The following is a 22025-nucleotide window of genomic DNA, read 5'->3' as shown; positions in this document are numbered from 1 at the left end:
TCAACTTCTCGCATCAGTGTTCAACCAGATAGTGTCAAGCTACAAAGTAACATAAGAAGAGGTAACAATTTTGTAAGCTTCAGTCATTATGTATCATATCTTTAGAATATGATATCAACCCATCTATATATTCATCACAATGACTCAAAAATTTCTGATTTAGGTCAATATGGAAGGAAAATATTTCTACACATGCCCAGACACATATGGAGATCCTCAATTTTATTGCTACAGTGTCAAGCTTTTGGAAATAGCTTGAAAAACATAATGGCCAATCTCACAAAGATATTGCAAATCAGCACCAGAACACTTCAGGGAATATTTCCTAAAAACAATGTATATTTTCATCTTATGGGTAGCACTCTTATACAAATAGCAGTAACAAATGTTTGCAAAACTGCAAAAGAATGACAACAATGGATAAAATAATACATATTCCACACACAATGTAATATATCTTTACCATATGAAACCAATACGAGTCAACTATTTATCATAGTTACATGAATAATTTTGATCCTCATGTAATACATAGAAAACGTCACCCACATATACCCAGCTACATTACAATATTCACACTTTTGTTCCTCTTTTGTAAAGACAAAAAATGGAACACTGGGAATTAGTCCCATATATTACTCAAAAAAGCATATCAAACCACAAATAAAATGATTCAGCACATTTGTTTAAGGAAAACGTTATAACCATCTTATGGGCAACACTCTTCGAGTAAACAGCAACAACATAAGGCTGCCAAACTGCAAAACAATGGCAATAACATCAGCAACTAATCATATCGACCAATTTTTTTATATAGTTTCCACTGCTTTGTTTTAGGGCAACTTGTGCATATATCCAAATCAAAAGAAACCCATGGCAAGTAAGCATCATTGCTGATCAATATGCAGTCTCGCCTCAATTGTCATTGGGTACTTTACTGTTGTTTACAACAGAGCTTAATTAAATCTATAATAGTGCCAACAATGGGGAAGTGCTAAACGATTGATAAAAAATACATAAACTAGCATATGCCTTTAGATCCATTCGAAAAAATCGAAATCATCAATACGAAAAATGGTACATCAGCATGAACAAAAAAAAGTAAGTTTTGAATAATGCTTACCATCCTTCTAAAAAGTTTCCAGTAGATGGCTGAGGTTGTTCTGCATAACCATACTGTGGAGGAGGTGGGTATTGCTGAGGAGGGTAGCCCTGATTGAAATAACCCTGGTAACCCTGTTGATATCCTGGAGGAGGAGAAGGACCGTGATGGCAGCAATGTTGATCTGGTGGAGGTTGGTAACCAGGTGGTGGTGGTGGTGGGTACGCATACCCAGGGGGTGGTGGTGGTCCTTGATATCCAGGCGGAGGATATGGATAGGGAGCCGCATACCCTACAAAGCATATGGTAACAAATAAAACTAATTGACATATAACCAACTAAAGTATCAAAAATTAGCACACAGCACCTTGTAATTCCTTAGCATCTTTCTCATCCTAATGATGGACCATATCATCAAGGAATGTAATCCAAGATATTGATGATAAGTACTCTACAGATTGTTTTATAAATCTCATGGACAGTGAAAATCTTATGTTGCTAGCCCGGAGTGACTAATCCATATATTCTCGAGTGCAGTCTAGAAACCAAATCAACTTTTCTCTTCTGTGAATTGCAATGAAATAGGAAAACATGGCATACACCCAATTAGAACAACAGAAAGCAGCCAATAAAAACTAGGGCATCTTTAAAATGTCTGATCGGTGACAGAAAACACTCGTTATTCTTCACCAGATCATAGGAATTCATCATTTTCTACTAAAAGCATCAATCAAACAGCCGCCTCAAGTTTGTGTTGTAGACAGATAAACAAGCATGCAAAAATATCAAGAAAAATACCTGGTGGAGGATAACCCTCCGCTGGCCCTCTCTCGTTTTGATAGCTCATAGCTTTGGCGATTCGTTCAACTATCAGCGATTGATGCACAGACCAAATTCCTTAAGCAAACAAAAAAAACGCAGAAAGTTGAATTTCTACGATGGGAAAACACAATTGAACGCAAAAATAGCAACTTTTAAAACCCGTGAACAGTTGAATTGAATACGGATAACAATTTGAAATGATGATGAGGCCCGCAGGCCTGGAAGGATTTTGAGGTTTGAGCCGTCTGCTCAAGAAAAGCTCACCTTTTGGCTTTGGGTGATCCAATTGTTGCAAAGCGCCCAATGATTTGACAATTTAGCCACGGAAGGAGTCTTTAATATTATAAAGTTTTAATAAAGTTACTCCAGCTTAGGGGTGATAACGTATTTCATTTTCTATAATTTTTAAAATGACAACTTTTCCAGCCTAATTTTTAGGTGAAATCCTATTGATTGTGGAGATTACTTCGAGGGCCATATAAAATGGTCATTAAATATATCGATGTGAGAAATTATCTAATTTCACTTTTATTCTTGTACACAAGAACTAGAGGGAGGGTGTACATTCAAATATCAAACGTTAAATTATGGATAAGGGAAATCTTATATAGGTGGAGTCAATTGCAAACATCAAAGTCTAGTTTCAGTCCATATTATCAAAAGATACTATTATCTTTGGAATTCTTGTCTAGCGAGCTATCTAATCTAAATAAAATCTTATCAAAAGATCATTTAGGATCATCAACAACATCTAAGCTTCTGAAAGTTTCAAGACCATAAACAACTAAGGTAATAAGAGTCTTAACATAAGGCTATCTATGGTTGTAACTAGCAACAACATAAAAAAACTAAAGGAAACTCATTCCTAGCAAGCTTCCTTGAGTTTGCAACCAACCTAATGGATGGCATTCAACCAATCTTCAATTAGGAACTTGAATAGTTCCTTATAACTTCCTTCATCGCTCTCATTCACTCCTAGAAACTTTTTCTAAAAGATGTACAAGGAGGAGATTGAGCTATGCATAGCCCTTAGGTTGAACTTGGAAACACTCCAAATTTTTCTTTCAAGTTTAGAGAACATGGCTTTAGTCATTTCTAGCTCATCAATTGTGGTGTTGCATTTAGAATAGATCTCATCATGTTGGATTTTATAGAATTTTATGTTTGGTTTGCTCACTTATTTTGGCATCGTATTGTTATTAAGGTTGATTGGTCCAATTTTAATACTTTCAAAATCAAGGTTTTAACTATTTGTAGTGCAACCTTTCCCTATCTTTATCATTTTCTCCCTCTTTTTCCTCTTCCTCACTCTTCCTTTGGGTCCTCATTCTCCTCACTTCCCCTAAACTCATCTTTCTCAATATCATAATCCATTAGGTTTTTTGGTTTTTCTTTCTCAATAGAGTAGGTAGCCAACCTATGCAACATCCTACGATTGCTCACATTCTTACTGTCTTTTTCTCATGCCTCATCCTCCTCACTTACAATCTCTTGAATGTTGAATTTGGCTTTTTTTAAGATTGGGTTATATTTTCCCTTTTCTCTTGTTGGGAAGTGAGGCTTTTGTTTGTGGTATTTGAACTTGTTCTCAATAACAAAGGGTGCGAGAGTTTTAAGAGTTCAAGGTCAGGAAGAATTTAAACCACACAATCCTTAATACACTTTTTCTTGCTAGGGCCAGGGGTATCTATAATGTTGGTCAAAGATAGGCATCAAAATTAGGGTGTTTGTGTACAATGATTTGTTTGGATGGCAATGGAGCAAGGTCAAAGTTGTAGAGTTTAAATATCAGACCTCGATGGAGTGGGATGGGTATTTTCCCTTGAGTCCTATGATTCTCTACCACCTCTTTCACAAAACATCAAGGGAAATGAGAAGGAAAAAGTGGAAAGAAATGAAACTGTAATTTTCGAAATGGTTGAACAAGTGAGCATGATTATGTTAAACACCCTAAGCTTGCCCTCTATATTTCATGGTCATAAGGCATACCTAGCTCCATGATGCCAATAGTTACTATGTTTCATAGCCACCATGTAGCTTGGAAGGGGTTTCATTTTTTGCTAAAGAATTAGTTGAGGCGATGTTAGAAATGTGGCTCTTTTCTTTCACTTCCTACTTGTAATTGGAAGCCTTGTTGCTTCACTTCCTCATTCAACTCAAAATGAATTCTGCCTACTATAACCCTTTTTTCCACCCATGAAGTAGAAAACTAAATGTGGAGACCCTCATCATATCCATTGATAAATTTAATAAATTTTAAAACACATTCTGCATAGAAAATGTGTTAGACTATGGTATCATTTTTAAATCCATCATATATGTTGGGCTCAATTCTAATCTTATTCCCTCCCATTCTATCACACTTAGCAATAGTACTAATTCAGTCAACAAGTTTTTTTCCATTACCATAGTTGACAAATAAAATATAAAGTGACATATATAACCAAGTGAAAATGTTGCAATTATTACTTTCCATGTCAAATCTAACAGTATTACTACTTGTCCATCTTATGAAATCTCACTCATTTAAACAACACCTTCCTTTAGAAGTAATTAAAGATGTTTCAATTTCAAATCTTTCACTAACTTCCCCCAATTAAAATAGCTTATATATTATTTAGTTTTCATGGAAAATAATGTTATAGATGTCATATCATCGTGAGGTTGTATTGTGGAGAAATTATGTGGTGCTTGTCATCCCAAGTTTGCTACTTCAGCTTGCTAAATGAGGACCCTTCCATACAAGTGCGCAACGTATGGACCTTTTTTTGGCTTGTCATTTACTTCAAATTCATGTCCTTGAAACACATTTGTCAACTATGTTTATCTAAAATGGAGTTTGAACTTCTTGTGTTTAATAATACGGCGTCCATGCACAATATGGTGCACCAATGCCTAATTTTTTAATCCCTATATTGGTCAAATTGTTTCTTACTCTCTCCTTGTAGGAGACATTTCACCTAGGAGGGATAATCTAAAATTTTCCATCATTTGATGCCTTATAATTCTAAGCCCATAGTTGTCATTATGTTGAAAACCTTATTCCCATCATTGTAAGAATGGTGAATAACAAACAAATTGAGGTTAAGAAAAAAAAAATATCCCCTAGGATTCCTTCTATGAATTAGTTAATGTTGATTAGGGCCTCGATGACTTCAACTATGAGCTTTAAATCCCCTTCTATAGGTGGAGCCTTGATGAAAATTGATGAGGAAAACTTAATTCCCTAGAATAGTAACATTCCCATTTCTAGGTTGTTCGCATGACCATTCAGGTTACCAATTAATTCAATAATCAATTCCCTACTAGATGATCTAATGATTTCACCATGAATATCATTTTACCTTCTAGAAGCTCCAGGTTATGTGGTTTCGCTTGGTGTTTCTCCTTGCTAATCTATTGCAGTTATCAAACTTGGGATATTCATTAGGTGGGTCCTAATAATTTTAGTTTACATCAAAATAATTATGGGGGTAATTTCTTTATCTCCAAGTAGTAATCAAAACATCCCCCCTTATCTTATAGAGAGCTTTAAAGACTTCCTCCACCAAATTAAGCATCCCTAAACAATGTATTATTTCTTTTTTTCACAAAGTCTACAAAAGGTGAGGGAGGATATTTTATCTAACCAAGGGGTTCAAAGTGGTCCATCTCCATTCCAATACAAATTTTTGGATGCCACTATTGTGGACCCATGGTATTTCAAGTTGTACCATCACCCTTTTCCATAACTAATGAGAAAATTAAAAATGAAGAAGAATATGTGGAATATACTCTTCATCTTACTTATAGAGGACATGCATGTGGAATTGGAATCCCATTTAGTTAAGTTATCATTGTGTGAGTTTGTGCACAAAAATATATGTTGATCCCTAAGTCATGTTGTCTATTAGTGTCAAACACTTAGTCATTCACAAGGTAGGATTATTCAATCAAGAACCAAGTCATTCTATATAGGCTAAGCTAAGGAGTAAAGACTTGTAAATATTCCAAGTCATATGTCAAGAAATAGTTACTTTCAAGTGAGCTAATGGTTGTTGACTACTCCATTGGTTGTCGAGATTTTCAATGATAGTAGTTGACACTGAGTGATACAAAGGTTGAGTCATTCAATTTATGTCGAGCATAGTTAAGGCCCACAGACATCATGATGAAATAGTTTATGTTGAGCTTAGTGTGATGTAAGTGCCTAGTAACATAGTTTAACATATTTGTTTGGAATGACACAAAATCTTATGTTAACCATTTTTATCAAGTTGTAATAATGTTTTGAAGATCAAGGAGATCATCAAGAAGGTGATTATGTATTCAAAGGAAGATCATTAATCCCTATGTAAGGCAATCTACCAATCAAAAAAATGCAAGGACTAGGCAATGTTGGAAATTTAGTTAGCACTCCCCTCGAGATTCGTAACAAGGGCTTAACCACCTCCTATGTACTATAAGTTGAGTGGTTGTATCGAGCATTGAAAGATTGGTATTTTTGGTGCAACGATGACCCCACTCTAACAAGTGGTATCAGAGTCAGGTTATGGGTTTGAATCCTCAAACCCTTGGATAATGTTGAGGGGGGATTGTTAGAAATTTGGCCATCACTCCCCTCATAATTCATTACAAGGGCTTAACTGCCTCTTGTGTACTATAAGTTGAGTGGTTGTATCAGGCATTGAAAGATCAACCTTTTGGTAGAACAACAACCCCACTCTAATAGGTAGAAGAAGGATTGATTCTAGATCATTGATTTGGATCTCAACAGTTCACCCAAACATCTATTTAAGGAGGTCTATGACCTAGTTTGTATGTGTGTGACAATTCTGGTTTCATGTAAAGTTTGAGAGGTTAATCAAAGTGTTGAGTTGAGTAGTGCAGTAAACAATTTTGAGCAGATACAAAGAAGATATATCACAACAAGATGATATTATATTGCATAGAAGAGATTTGTTATCAGACATTGAAGTGCTAACTGAAGGATCAAATACTAAACATTCTAACAAGTGTTTAAGGGTTTAAATATCTTAATAGAGTCACTTTAACAGGCTTATGTAAATATCCTAACAGAGCACTCACTTAGTTGTGATAAAAAATACTTTAACCAAGGTAGAACCTAGCAGTTCTTTTAGCCTTTAACAGGATTGACCCCTCGTAGGGTAGGTTGTCAAAAGTGATTAAATCATTGTATCCTTAGCATTCACAACTTTATTGGTGTAGTAGTGAAGATTTTGTGAGTGTTATCCTCACCACCATTTTACCTTCACCTTGGAGGGTTTATGTGTTACCAAATCTATGTCTTAATTATGTGTTATATGTTTATGAGTTTACATTCATGCAATTAGATACTATATCTAATATTTATTTGATGTGAATGGTCACATCGATATGAGATAAATGTTTAAATGAGATTTTATGCAGTGATATCAAATATGTTTCATGTTTGAAGTGGGAGAAGTTTTATAGATCCTAATTTATTTACCCCAAACCCCCCTCAGTATCTAACATTCCCTATTAGATTTCCAAAATTTGGTATCAGAGCAGTGTACTCTTAGCAAAAGTCTAACCACTTGGGAGTTAAAGATCTTGAAGATGGAAGCCTACAAACTGGGAAAGATCATTGAGAACTAGAAGATTGATGTTCAACTTGCTTATGAACAAATGAAGTTTGCAAAGGAGACATTAAGGCAATCCTTGAAGATAAGGAAGGAGATGACAAATCAAAAAAAGTCACCTAATACAAAGAAGAAACTCTTCAAGAACTATTTGATGAAGGAAGTTCTAGTGAATCTGATGTAGTAGTAGCAGATCTATTGGGGAGGAAAAATACCCTAAATGAGGAATTCAGAGCATCGAACATTTAATATGAAATTCAAGTGGTAAGGCTATGTGAAGTGACCAAACAAAAGAAAAAGGTTGAGGAAGATTAAAAAAAGGATGAAGGTGACAAGGCATTGGCTGATGAAGATAAGAGACAGTTGGTTACAAGACTTGACGAAAGGATCAATGAAGTATAGAATCTTACCCATAATAAGTTTGATATGCTTAATCTATTACTACTTGCAAATCATGAGATTGCAAGAAGAGAGTTGGAGATTTCAAATATGAAATCTAAGAATGACATATTGGTGAATGAGTTGAAAGCTAAAAAGGAATTCATTAAGAGGTTGAACAAACCTAAAGAGGCTATGAGAATTCTTAATGAATGGATGAATGCACAAAGGATACCGCATGACACCTCTAAACTAGGCTATGTTTAGTTCCTATCAAGTTTCGAGCATGAAGAATCATCAAAGCAAGGAGAATAAAGGAATCTGAATTGAAAGAAAGAGCAAGAAGCTCACATGCTACTATTGTGGAAAACTAGGCCATACAACAAATGTTTGCAGGAGCAGGATTGGTAAATCAAATTCTAAACCTAAATTCAATGGTTATTGCTTCACTTGCAACAAATAAGGTCATCAAGCACATGTGTGTAGATCAAAGGTTAATAAGGCACTAACTACTTCTAGATTTGAAGGTTATTGCTATACGTGTTAGAAGTATGATCGTAAGGCACAAGATTGCATATCTAAATTAAAGAACAATTGGACACCTAGAGGTCAAGGAAAAGCACCTAAGCAAGGTAATACTATAAATTGGGATTACAATACTTGGGTAAATTGTTGATATTGTGGATAGTATGGACACATTGCAACAAGTTGTGCTAGGATACATCTTAAAGGAAGATATGGCATGTGGAGAAATTTTGGACTAGTATGCTTCAATTGTTAGAAGGTTGGTCATTTAAGAAAGGATTGTATAAATCGAAAACCAACTCTAAATTTTGAAGGGAACAATGGAAAGGTAAAAGGTCAATGTTGTGTAAGTAAGGAATGAAATGGATCAAACATGGAGAAAGAAGTCAGATGGAGGTAGCAGTGCAAATCGAGAAATTATGATCACTAAATCCAATAGATTAGGTGATCCCCCCACCTCAAACTAAATGATAAGGTATGTATGGAACTATGTTTCAAATTGATAGATCATGCACTAGTTCCTAAATACTATATGCATGAAAGTCCAAATCAGCATAATGAAAGATGCATAAGGATAGAAGTTAATGTTTGAACTGAAGAGAATTGTGGTGCTGAGTTGAAATTTTTGTAAGAACCAAGTGCTAGTTTTGAATGTTAATATGAACCAAGCCAAGATACTAACCGAGCAAAGTTGAAGGATGTGTGTGTGTGTGTGTGTGTGTGTGTGTGAAATTTGATTGAGTAAGTTGAAATAATTGTTATGCACTTAGTACACACCTAATAAATTTATGGAGCATTTAATGGAGACTCAATTTGATCGTTTGAACCTATATAGTGTATTTTAAAGCTCATTTTGACTATTTAGGTTTTCAAATTTATAGAGTGAAAGAATTCAGGCGATTGTAGAGTGATTTGTGTGAAATTGTGAAGAGATTCAAGTTTGTGCCATTGGCTTAATGAGTAAGTTGGAAAAGGTATTTGAGCCAAGTTGTGAAGTTGTTTGATTTAGAAACCCTAGATTATGAAAATGACATCATCTACATCTACTAGTGATAAGGAGACATTGAAGTATAACAATGCACAAATTATTTAAATTGATGGATGTCCTCCACCAAAATTTAAGTCATACCCAAATATTGCATTAACAGAAGATTCTTTAGGGGCATTGTCTCCAATTCCACCCAGAGTGATCATGGTAGGTGTTGTTAGGTAAATTGAAAGATGAGAACAAGGTTGTGGCTGAGAAATGGTTAACTCTTGCCCTAGCATTTTCAAAGGTATTCAAGGTTGAGTGGATAAATATTGTGTTGAGCCAAATACAAAACATTAAATTATGGTTGGAGAACAAACTAGTTAGGATCACAAAGTCAATCATCCATCATGTGATTGGATACCCTATTTTAGATAGAGTGAAGATATTTTGATGTCAAGGAAGGGATGTGATTGAAAACCTCATGAAGGAAAAATGGAACAGTAGAGGCATGTCAATAAACAACATCAAAGATCTTGTGATCAAGTTTGTAGTCCAAGTAAGTGCACATAATTTTTATCAACCAAGCTGACTGGACAATATTTTGTGCATAGTTGTTGATATGGGATATAAACTTGTCAAGAAGGATCAAAGTTATGATTTGGTCGAGTTACAACTCATCCAAAAAGTAGAGAACCTAGGAGCAATAAAGAATGCAAAAAATATATCATGTAAGTTTGGTTCTCTCATTATATGCATATTCTTTTATGTACAAAATTCATTTCCCACTATTCGAGATGTCATATGGGACAAGAAGAGGTTGGTTATAGAGCACATAAATAAGTTTATCAATCAAATAGAAGATAATTTTGAAACCATAATGGATGGCAATTTTGAAGATTTCAAACAAAATATGAAGAAAATATTTTGAATCCCTAAGTCAGTCATGGACCAATATTATAATCATATATATTTTCTCATAGATACAGATTACATGTATGTTCAGGCTATAATTTCTAGAGTGACATGGCTAAGACCTCTAAATTATGAGGTAAATATTGATGAAGTTTCAACTATTATTATACCATTATTAGCTGAAGAGATTGACAAGAATATCAAGCCCTTCAACACATATGAGACAAAACAATATTAAAATGATGATGCAAACAAAGCTTCCCAAAATAGACAGAAAAAGGAAGAAGATGATCTAATGTTTAGAAGGTAAACTTAGTGAAGCACCATTGTAGATTATAGAGGGTAGTGAAGAAGGAGATGAAGGTGATGAAGAAGAAGAAGGAGAAGGAAAAGAACTAGTTGTTGTTGAGTCCAAGGAAACCAAAGGAAAGGAGATTTTTGTGGTTAAGCCTAAGGTAAAGAAAAGTTTGAAGAAGGTGGCTACCAAGCCTACAACCACACCTCAAAGGATCACTAGGCAAATATCTAAGGCAACAAGTCCTGCAGCTACCAAGTTATTAAATAAAGGAATTGTAAATACTACAAGGCCAATCAAGGGAAAAAAGTCCTAGGAAGAGGATATCAAATACAACAGGAGTTGATCAGAGCCAACAAAAGAAGAAATCGAGAAGAAAATTAATACTTAAGCATGATGATGAAGAAGATGAGATAGAATAGATTGAGTATGATGAATTGATTCAACTCCAAATTGTGCCAAGGAAAGAACCTCAAGATATTGACAAGATATGTGAAAACTTGCAAAGTTCAACAGGTTTAATAGGATTTTGTTGTATTAAATATGATACTTTAGAAAGGATTGATAAAGAAAAGGTTGAACAAGTTGTTATTGACATGATGGAAAATTTTAAGTATACACAAATTGAGTTAGGCTAAGGATTACCTAAAGGGTTGTATAATAAGATAGATGCAAACTAGAAATAGGCATTAACTACAAAAAGATAAATGAGAAAGGCTATATTAGCCCAAGTTATGCCTTATTTAGGAAACCAACATATGTTAATAGCTATGAAGGATTATACTAAGAAGTTTGTGCCAAAAAGAAGGGCATATAAGATTTTGAAAAATAAAATTGAAGAAGTTATGCAAGAGAGTAAGATAGTATGAAATAATATTTTTGGTCTTATGTCTGTAAATGAGGAGAAAGAAGCTATGGAGGAGAAGGATGCAAGAGAAGTAGATTTTGACAATAAAGAAGATATCTATGAAGATGTTGAGCAGTTGGTTGAAACAATAAATAAGATGGCACATGAGAGTAAAAGGCAGAAATAAATATTCTCTATAGAAGATGAAACTCTAGATAACATAGTGCTAGATGTGACTACTATTTTTTTTTTATGAATAAACCTTTTCCATTAATTAAAATTTAAAGATACATATTCACAAAAAAGGGGCTAGGGGATACAAGATCACCCCGCGAGTTCAAACAACCCAAGGCCAGAGATCAACTATTCATCAAAAAACATATATATGCAAAAACATAAAACTTCAGGCTGTAAGAGCAGTTCCAATTAAAGGAGGGTCTTTATCATTAGAACCCCATAAATCCTTGGGGTTATTGGTTGGCTTAGGAGGAGCCCAAACGTCAGCAGTAGTAGCATCTTTATCAAGATCCTTGTCTTTATCTTCCTCAGCCCTGGGAGGAGAAATGGCTAAATCCAGCCAGGGAAAGCTCACTTGGGGTCATGCTAAGTAGATGGTCAACCTACATCAGCGATAGTAGGGGAAGCCACCGGGGACCAACCCAAGCCTAGCCTCCAAGGAGGTGAGGCTGAGCGATGACAACCACAAAATCCACCACTAGGAGAGTGGTGACAAGGCTACGACCTGGGGGTCTGCAAGCAGCGAACAGAATTGCTCTGGCCTTGCCAATGACTGTGAGGAGGAGTATGGTCAATGGATAAAGCATCTGGAGGTACTTGGGCAACCATACAAGGGGCATTCCCCTAGTGAGCAAGTAGCTCTTGCAGGTGAGCCACTTCTAGTGCAACTTTGTCAATTTGTACTTGAATCTGCATCATGACATTATTACATATACATGCTTTAGAGTACATTGCAACATGAATATCAAGAAATTTGTGAGATAATAAAACATCATTGCAATCTTTCTAGATTGCAAACAATATCTCCATTCTGAAAGCATGTCAAATCTAGGCATATCTAAAAGGGAGTCTGGGAGTATCACCCAGAACCACCATATGCCAAGTGAAGGCCTCTGGATGAAAGGCCTAAAAAAATCATAAATCCAGAGCCAATAATTATGAGCTCTTCTACAAAACCAAATCATATGCAAAAAGCTTTTAGTCTGACCACAAAAGGGCATCTAGGATCTAGAACTTCTAGATGTCAGAGTAGAGGACCCAAAGGAAAGCCCTAAAAAAGGAGACATTGAGTGAAGTGAGCAATCTTTGGTTCTATGATGGCATGCCAGATAGTAGCAAATCTAAGACTCCAAGTCTTATGCAAAGAATGCAAATGCTAATGGTGGTTTAGAGTATCAACCATCAGAAGATGGGGCACTAGCCATTGGTACCCTAGCTTGGGCTTGTAACTGGGCATTAGAGTGGCAGGGTACCACTTCCAATCTTTTCACCAAGGGTAGGATGAGTAAATTCCAAGCTTGTGTAACAAATTGGGAGGAACCGCAGAAATTATAAGATCAATTATCTATCAATTTGGATGGATAAGCCTATACTACACCTATAGATCCTCCCATGAGTGAAGGCTCATAGTAACCCTGGAGATTAAATCCTTGGGTGTTTTAATACCCCTTCAAAATAAACACAAAGCACTGACTCCTTGAATCTTAGCTAAAGGCACAACTTGAGTGCCAAACAAGGGCGACCACCAAAGGTTTTTTTGGTTCATTGAGAGCCTATCTTTGAATCCATTACTAGCCCAGTGAAGCCATGGCTTGATGGCTTCCTAGGATTTCCAAATTCTCATAGCAACAAAAGTGCCCTAAATCTGAATAGGTTCAGAAAGGGTTTGAAAGCCAATCCCCTTCTAGGCCAACTGATTAACTAGAAAGCCTAAAGAAATGCAGTGTCATAACAAAAAATTTCAATCCTCAACTCTAGTGAGATCCCATATAACTCACTTGGCATAGAGAGCTATCCCCTGCTTGCAAGTGGAAAGCAATCCAAGACCACCGTAATCTTTGGGTAAACAATAGAAGTCCTAGGCAACTCTGTGAAACCCATGATGCACAGCATTAGAGGCCCAAAGGAAGTCCCTTAGAAGACATTCAAGCTTAAGGTATGAGGCTTTAGAGAGATCCCAATAAGAATAATAGTACACATGTGTAGCAACAAGCACTTTGGAGCATATTTGAAACTTTCCTGCAAGTGAAAAGGGCTTAGTGATCCAATATTCTAGCTTCTTCTCAATTTGAACAAGGACAACATTTCATAACTCCATAGGAAATGCTTGAAAAGCAAAGGGAATGCCCAAAAATTTATAATTTTCACCATGTTGGACCCATTTCCACCTATATTGCTACAACCAATGAGGGCTTGGCAAAAAAGATTGTCAATAGCAAAGGGTTTGGTGCCATTGGATAACATACCTTGAAGCAGGGAAAAAAGTAATCAAACACTACAAAGCATTAGCAATGTTCCCTTTATCCTAAAGTAAAGTGAGGAAAGAATCATCTGCAAAATGGCCATTAACTAGCTAAGTGGTCAACTCAGGTAAAGAAATACCATGCACCAGACCTCATGAAATGGCATTGGCTAGCAAATAACCAAAGCCCTTAACTACCAAAACATAGAGAGAAGGTGCAAGAGGACAACATTGATGGATAGATTTGAAGAGCCTAAAAGCTTTAGATTAATGAGCATTAATGGTGATGCAAGCAGAGGCATCCCCAAAAAGCATTTGCACTGATTGACAAAACATTGGCCGAAATCTAGAGCTTGAAGCATAGCTAAAATAAAGGGCCATTCAATTTAGTCATATGCTTTGACAAAATCAATCTTCAAGAATAGGGCCTACTGTTTGAATTGCCTGGCCCATCCATACCTTCCCAGACAACAATGGTGTTGTCCAAGATATAATGGGACTTGATAAAACTAGTTTGTTTAGGTCAAACAATCTAAGGGAGAAAATGCCAAATTTTAAGAGAGATGGATTTGGTAATGATCTTGTAGGAGACATTCAACAAAGTGATGGCCATCCAATTGCAAATTTCTTTAGGATCACCAACTTTAGGTATGAATTTAATATTCCCTTTGTTAATGATGTGTCCCAATGAATTAGAGTTGTGTTATTCATGATAAACATGAAGCAAATCAAGGTCAATATCATCCCAAAGAACCTTGTAGAACTCACAGGGGAAGTCATCACATCCAGGGGCATTGTCATCAGCCATGGAAATGATAGTTTCCTTTAAGTCTGCAAGCATTAGCTTTTGCCCACAAAAGGCATACTATTCAGGAGCAAGCCTATTAGGAGTAACATCATCAAGGTAGGTTTGTAATGCTTGATTATGTACAATAGAGGGTCCTTGAGCTGTAAAAACCTTCTCATAATGACACACAAAAGCCTAGAGAATATTTGACAAGTCATTGAAAACCTACTAATCTTCTCAGATGTGTTTAATGCCCACTACAGAGTGAGAAGCCCTCAAAGCACTAAAAAAATTCCTTGGAAGCTTGATTGTCAACCTCCAACCAATGTAGATGGGCCTTGATCTAAGCTCCTCGAGCAACATAGCTATCTACAACCTATTTCTAGTGCCAAAGGTTGGAAAGTCAAACCTGGAGATCTGTATCAAATGGATTCATGGAAAGAGCCTTAGAGGCCATACATAGATTGAGAGTAGTGGATTCATAAGATCTCATGAGGTACATAACTAGATGTCTACTATAAATGCAAAGAAATCTTACAGTACAAAGGATAGCATTATTCTGCCATTGAATCCATCCAAAATGAGTGTAGGGTTAAGGCTCAAGATTCCAGACATGTAGGATGTGAGCAATAGTTAGCAGATGGGATATCAAGGAAGTGTTGAGGTAAAACTGGGTTTGACTCAGGCGAGGTTGAGCTATCTACCAAGTGATAGAAAAGAGAATTGGGGAGTGGTCTAACAATGTCACATTAGGTAGGGGAGTGACAGGTAGGGCATGCTTTTGAGAAAGGAAAAAAAGGACTACACAAAAATCATAGCCTTGTCAAGTCTCTTAAAAAATCTGTCAAACCTAGCTCGAAAATGGGACCAAGTGTGCCAAGTCTCATCTGGGTAGTGATGAGTCGTATTAGGATCAAAAGGCCTAATTTTTTTCACATGTAAAACTAGGCCTCCCGTTCACTAGCTGCCCATCTAAATGGTAGAAAGCCTTCCTTGTCAGAGGCCAGCTCAATCATGTTGAAGTCCCTAGAAAATAAACCCATATCGTAGGTGGTAAATGATCTACCAACCAATGCCAAAGGTGTGAATGCTCAACAACATCATTAGGAGCATAAATGTTAACAATACAAAAAGAATGATTCTAAAAAGATAGCAAAATCCAAACCACCCTATGCAAATGGTCACAACCATGTGAAACAACGGAGGAAATTAAATGAGGGGAGAGAAAAGTAACAACACCACCTTGACCAACTTCATGTTGAGAAGAAAAAATGACACTATCAGGCCAAATAACACAATAAGCTAAGGTAAGACAAAACCCAACAATTTTAACTTCCTGGAGACAAAGCACATCAAGATCAAACTGATGCTTTGTATCACGAACAAAATATTTTCTAGGAGGCTTGTTAGCCCTTGCACATTTTATGAAAGGCAATTCATGGTTACCCAACTTGCATATCATCCTTGTCCCCAAGAGAGGAGAAGCTATTGTGCAAAAAAGAGGGAGGCTCAAAAGAGGGGTCATCAAGAGCAATGGCCCTCTAAAGTTTCTTCCCATTGTCAAAAAACTCATTGTGGTCATCTAAGCTATAAGACTAGCATAGCTTTTGCTGGGCAATCATCGATGCTACTTGTGGTGCTCGAGTCCAAAGAGGGCATGAAGCTGGGGTAGGAGCACCCACTGTCCCCTGGCCTCCAAGGTTTGAAAGAGGAGGCAGAGGGAGCAATGGGACTAAGGGGTCTATGGGTATTTGGCTTGAGATAGTTTTACTATGATCCATAGGCAAAGAGCTTACCTTAGCCACAATCGAAACCTTTCCTTTTTTCATCACTGTAGTCTATTCATCTTTCTTGGTGACCGTAGTGGGATTGGTTTCTAAATTAGAGGGGTGGTTGCGCAGTCCAACAAGGGACAATCCCTAATCTTATGCTTAGTTGACTAGCACTGATAGCAAGTATTCAAAAGGTTAAGGTAAAGCACCTTCTGAGTAAAGGTGGTACAACTTATCTAGATTTCCACTATATCCTTGAGGTCCCTAGATAGATCAACCTCAACACAAACCCTATGCTGGTGACAAGTGTCAAAAAACTTTTCCAGTTCAAGGCACACAACCTTGTCAATGGTTTGCGCAATAGCGGGTAAAAAGAACCAACAAGGAATGGAAAGCCCAGGGAACTCCACCTAAATGGGTACCTTAAGCTTTTGATCATCCTAAACAACAAAATCTTGTGACTAGCATTAAAAAACCAAGAGGGAGGATCTGACAGTCTAGGGGCCTTGCACAAAAACATATTCAGCTTGGCTTGCATTGGCAAAGCGAAAAAGAAAAAAGCCTTTGGTAAAGCTCTAAACACCTTCAAGGTGAACACCCTAATGTGTCCAAACATTAGAAACCCATTCCCATAGTGTGCTTTTAGAAGGAGTGTGACCCAAAAAATACCTAATAGGGTTTGTCATTGTAACCATGCGCATGCACTGTCAAACTCGTTACCATTCAAAATAATATCAGGAGAGGAATTACCTTGTGAAATACCTTGGGAACAAACTTGCATGGGTGTTTGGTCAGCGAAGCCATTATCTCCAGTAGTAACATCAACTCTAGCAGCAACATCAACTACTAGGCTAGAGAAGGCTAAACTCATTATAAATGAAATCTTATTCTTGCAATAAATGTAGTATGACAGACAATGGAAACTAGCAAGGATTCAGATAGAGGTCGTACAAACCTAGTAGAGCTCATTTTCCTAAAACTCGAGAGTGAATATTTTTGATGTGATTACTATTGAGAAAGAGTTAGTTAGGATTGTGTCTGCTAAGCAAGAGAAGAAGGAGAAATATCCTAAATCAATCGAAGATGCATTGATGGAAACTAATCTAGTGATCATGCAAATCAAGGAATATCCTAAGATTGGCGAGGAACAACAATCTCAATAGTTAATAATTAGTCTAATTGATACATTTATAATTACTATTGATACTAAGGTGAAAATTCTAGGAGAGGAAAAATATGATGTTGTTATTATTGAGTAACTGAGAAATTAGACTGATGTTGCAGTAAGGGAACCCGAGATGAGAAAAAGTAGAAAAAGAGCCAAAATGCACAACTAGAGAAATTTAATACTGGCAATGACAGGCCAAATGTCTCAGAACCTTAGAGTGAGGGTGAAAAGGAGACAGTTTAGTTGAGTTCCACTATTTGAAATCTAATCAAGTGAGGAGCATAGATAAAGAGATGAGCCAAAAGGTGTTGAGGTCACACAAGTAGTTATTCAAAGACCAAATCTGGAGCTCCAAACACAAAGCTTGAAAGTATCCATGTTGAGCTCCAAAGCTCCAAGTAAAAGGAATAAGAAGAAGAAAATCCAGTCCCCTATTTCATTTCAAGCTAAGCCTATGAAACTCAATGAGGACATATTTATACTAGATTGGAACAAGTCAACTTTGACTGAAGAGCAAATGAAAATTTAAGTAAACTATTTTCATGAAAGGTAAAAAAAAGTCGAGCTGACAAGAGACCACAAGAAGAAACAAGCACAAAAATAGGTAATTTATGACATACAAGATATATTTCTTCATTTTTTTTTCTTGATAATTTGGATGAGAATTATCCCTTTGTTGAGTAGTTGATTAAAATTATAGATAAAATAAATGACCCAGATATTGATGCAAATGAAAAACTGATGCAATGGTCAGAAAAGAAGTTTGAAAAGAAAGTGGTAGAAAAGGTAGTAGCAAAAATTGTTGTAAAACATGTTGAGTTGTCTAAACTTGTGACCAATTTGGAACAAGTTACAACTAATGTAAATATAATGTCTAGAAAATTGTGTGATAGCTCAACTTACACAAAGGATATTAGAGAGAGGATCGATTAGTTAGAAGATGACCTACATTACAATGCAAATGTAGTAACCACAGATGCCAATTGTAGTGGTGCGCACTTATCTAAGACAAATTTTTTAATCGACAAGGCTTATAGAATTAACTACGGAGTATAGCAAGAGTAGAGAAAAATTTATCATGATACAAACCATGATGACACCTCACCTTGACCTTATATAATTACATTTGAAGAATGAAAAGGATTTAGTCCATGTTGATCCAAATTTTTTATTTGTTGAAGGTTTGGTGGATCTTGCAGTAAAAGTGGAGCTAGAAATTAGGCTACTGAATCCATAAGGACTAACTGGGATAGTACTTTGTGAAACATTTTAAAAATTCACAAACTATTTTTGGATAAGTTTGGTTTGACATCCCCACCCCCAACATAATAAGAGATGAAAACAAGGGGGATATATGTGTTGGAATTACTTTAGAATAACTGGGGGGGGGGGGGTGAATTAGTTATCCAAGGTCCAGATGTATAAATAAAACTTTTCATAATTTAGTAAAGACATAAAACATTCATACCCATGCATGCATCCATTGTGTACTTACTAAAACTTTTATGTTACTGTCAAATCAATTTGCAGAAGTGTAAAGCATGAAACACAACACATTCATTAGCACACTTGACATAATGATTAATGTGGAAACCCAATTTAGGAAAAACCACCAATAACATGCTACTCCTTTTTCACTCTTCTGAAGTGATGCCTTGTGAAAGGCCAACCTTGTTAAAGGTTACAATACACACTGTTAAATGTGACCCTGTTAAGGGATTTCAATCACCCTATTAAAAGTGAGCCTTGTTAGAGGACTTTAGGCTATTCACTTGGAATGCCACCTTGTTAAAGGATTTTATAATGATTTTTAGGTTGACCTTACTCCAAAGAATTTACCCTAGACTAATACAATTGTTAGAGAGTAACAATAGAGCTTTGATCTTATACAACTTACAAAATCACTTGTAGATTACAAATCTTTGTTCAATCATCAATTCTACTTGGCTTTCATATTTTTTAGCTCTAACAACTTGTTCACCCTTCAAGCATTCATCTCCTTAAGCCTTCTTGCTTAACATGTCATTGCAAACTCTTCTCTTGAGCCACTTGATGAAGCAAAACCCTTAATTCCTTCTCCTCCTTAGGTTCTCGCACATGACACCAACCTCTTTTTCTTCATGACCAGACATTCCTATAAATAGTAACTTAGAGTATTTTCTCACTCATTATCAATCATCTAAATTAGGGCTTTGGATGGATTGGGTAGGATACAATGTATCTACCCCATATCTTGTCTTTTCTAGAAGCTTCTCCTAGAATCCATTTGAATTTGCTTTAAAATGGTTTACATCAAATTATGTGCCACTAGCTCATCAATCTTATCTTCCTCCTAGTTCACAAATTTTAAGAAAACAAATTTGTCAGCTTAGATTCAACGAATCTTCAATCTTTATCATAATACAATAGCTCAACATTATCAACCTTCTGATGCTCAGCACATACTGCGTTGCTTGGCATCAACAATAAAATCACTCGGCATCAACTAAAGTTTGATGGTGCTAAGAATCAACTAAACTTTACTTAACATTAACTATCTTGCTCGACATCCACTAGATTTTTCTTTTACTTAGCTCCAACTAACTTTCTACTTGACTTGCACTAACTTTGTTGGGCACCTACTATCTACTTAGTCAAGCTTAGCAAACAAACTTTGTTTTACTTATTCTTCTAAACTTTCTAAAGTGTAGCCAACCATTTTGTAACCTTAAGTGGATCATCAATACATCATGTCATCACTGTCTTAATAGATCCTTGTACTTCATTTCATAATCATAACTCAACCTTTTCTCTAGGTGCTTTTGTTACATCTTATTGATCAAATCCTCCTCATCAATAAACTAAGTGATAGTACTTGAATTTTATAATCAATTGTCTTACTAGCAAATAAAAAGTTTGACATTAATGAAAAAATAATGATTGAAACACATAATCTTCTTCAACAATCTCCTTCTTAACAATTTCTTTTTCAATGATCTTTTCAATCAAATTTCAACAATCTCCCTCTTTAGTGTTGATGGCAAACCAAACTGATCAACCAAGTCAATCAAATGATGAACATCTTGTTCAACCAATCTAACTAGGTTAAAAACAATAAGGCAATACCAAAGAGAGAACTTTTATTCCTCCCTCTATCAACAACTTCCATCTTCTAATTAGGTTACAAAACTTTTTCTTAAAACTCCCTTTGAGTTCCTTCTTGTATCTCCCTCTTACTAGGATTTCTCCCTCTTTCTTTTATACTAGATTGATTAGCAAAGTATCTCCCTCTGATGTGATCTTTATGGCTCTTTGATCAATGTATCCTTCTTTGTTCTGACTTGATTCTTGATATCTTTCTCCCTCTCTAATTAGTAGATCAGTTTAGGACTTTCTCCCACTCATCTCTTGCACTTGATCAGTAAAACTCTTCTTTTGATGATGATCAATTTAATTTACTTTCTCCCTCTTTGAAAAAAATACCAAAGACCTATACCAAAAATTTGTCATCTTAAAGAATGCAGATATAAGCATTTACAATTTCTTCAGTTTCTCCCTCTATCACCTTGCTTATGACTGTTTTGAATTTTCAGCTCTACGATTACATTAGGCAGTTCCTAAAGTAAGATCCATTGCATCAATTTTTATTATATGAACATCAACTTGTTTGATGTAGAGCAATCCTTTTGTTTCTTAAATAGCCTTTAATAGGGGTATCACCCCTAGTTTACCTCTTAGATACTCATGAACATCCTTAGATAATAGTTTTGTGAAGATATCATCAATTTTCTCCTTTGAATTAACATATTCCATCTTCACCTCTTTGTCTTGAACTAATTATCTTACATAATGTTGGTTCTTTGATTTCTTCCAGTAGGTGCTTGATCCATACAATATTTGTGTAGTTTATAGTAGCAACAACATATTCTGCTTTAGCAGTAGATTGTGAAGTACAACTCTTTCTTGATTGTCCATGTAACTAGTCTCTTACCTAAGAAAAATGCTTCTCCACTGGTGCTCTTTTTGTGATCAATGTTTCCAAGCTAGTTAGCATCAGTGTAGGCTCTTAAATCAAACCTTTCATTCTTCTTGTAGTATAGACCAATCTCTTTTGTTCCTTTCAAGTATCTCATTATCCTCTTCATAGCCATTAAGCGATTTTCCCTGGGATTAGCAAAGAATCTTGCAACTATTCCTATAGATAATGCAATATCAGGTCTACTATGTACTACATATTGCAATTTTCTAATCATAGACCTATATAATGTTTGATTCACATCATCTGAATCATCATTTTTTGACAACTTGTGTCCTATCACCATAAGTGTAGTTATTGGTTTGGAATCTTCTAGTCCAAATGTCTTCAATATCTCTTTGACATTC

General features: G+C 35.9%; 1 protein-coding gene across 1 annotated transcript; it reads right to left on the bottom strand.

The window, feature by feature from the left end:
- Positions 1–435: 435 nt before the first annotated feature.
- On the bottom strand, positions 436–2255 carry LOC149540692 (uncharacterized). Its single transcript, XM_089801792.1, has 4 exons — positions 2189–2255; positions 1901–1999; positions 1124–1394; positions 436–758 (listed from the first exon to the last, which is right to left on the bottom strand). Exons 2-4 carry the CDS (start codon positions 1947–1949, stop codon positions 710–712), a joined length of 369 nt encoding a protein of 122 aa, XP_089657918.1. The 5' UTR covers positions 1950–1999; positions 2189–2255; the 3' UTR covers positions 436–709.
- Positions 2256–22025: the final 19770 nt, after the last annotated feature.

The sequence above is a fragment of the Cupressus sempervirens genome, chromosome 9 (genome assembly GCF_028749045.1).
Source record: "Cupressus sempervirens isolate cs-2001-9-10 chromosome 9, ASM2874904v1, whole genome shotgun sequence".
Classification (NCBI taxonomy): domain Eukaryota; kingdom Viridiplantae; phylum Streptophyta; class Pinopsida; order Cupressales; family Cupressaceae; genus Cupressus; species Cupressus sempervirens.
This window is presented reverse-complemented; position numbering and strand designations above follow the sequence as displayed.

Coding starts and splice junctions, on each gene's coding strand:
- LOC149540692 (XM_089801792.1), bottom strand. CDS start 1,949: ATGAGCTATCAAAACGAGAGAGGGCCAGCGGAGGGTTATCCTCCACCA. Junction 1,395..1,900: donor GGAGGGTTATCCTCCACCAG/GTATTTTTCTTG, acceptor TATGCTTTGTAG/GGTATGCGGCTCCCTATCCA. Junction 759..1,123: donor GGAAACTTTTTAGAAGGATG/GTAAGCATTATT, acceptor ATTGTTTTGCAG/TTTGGCAGCCTTATGTTGTT.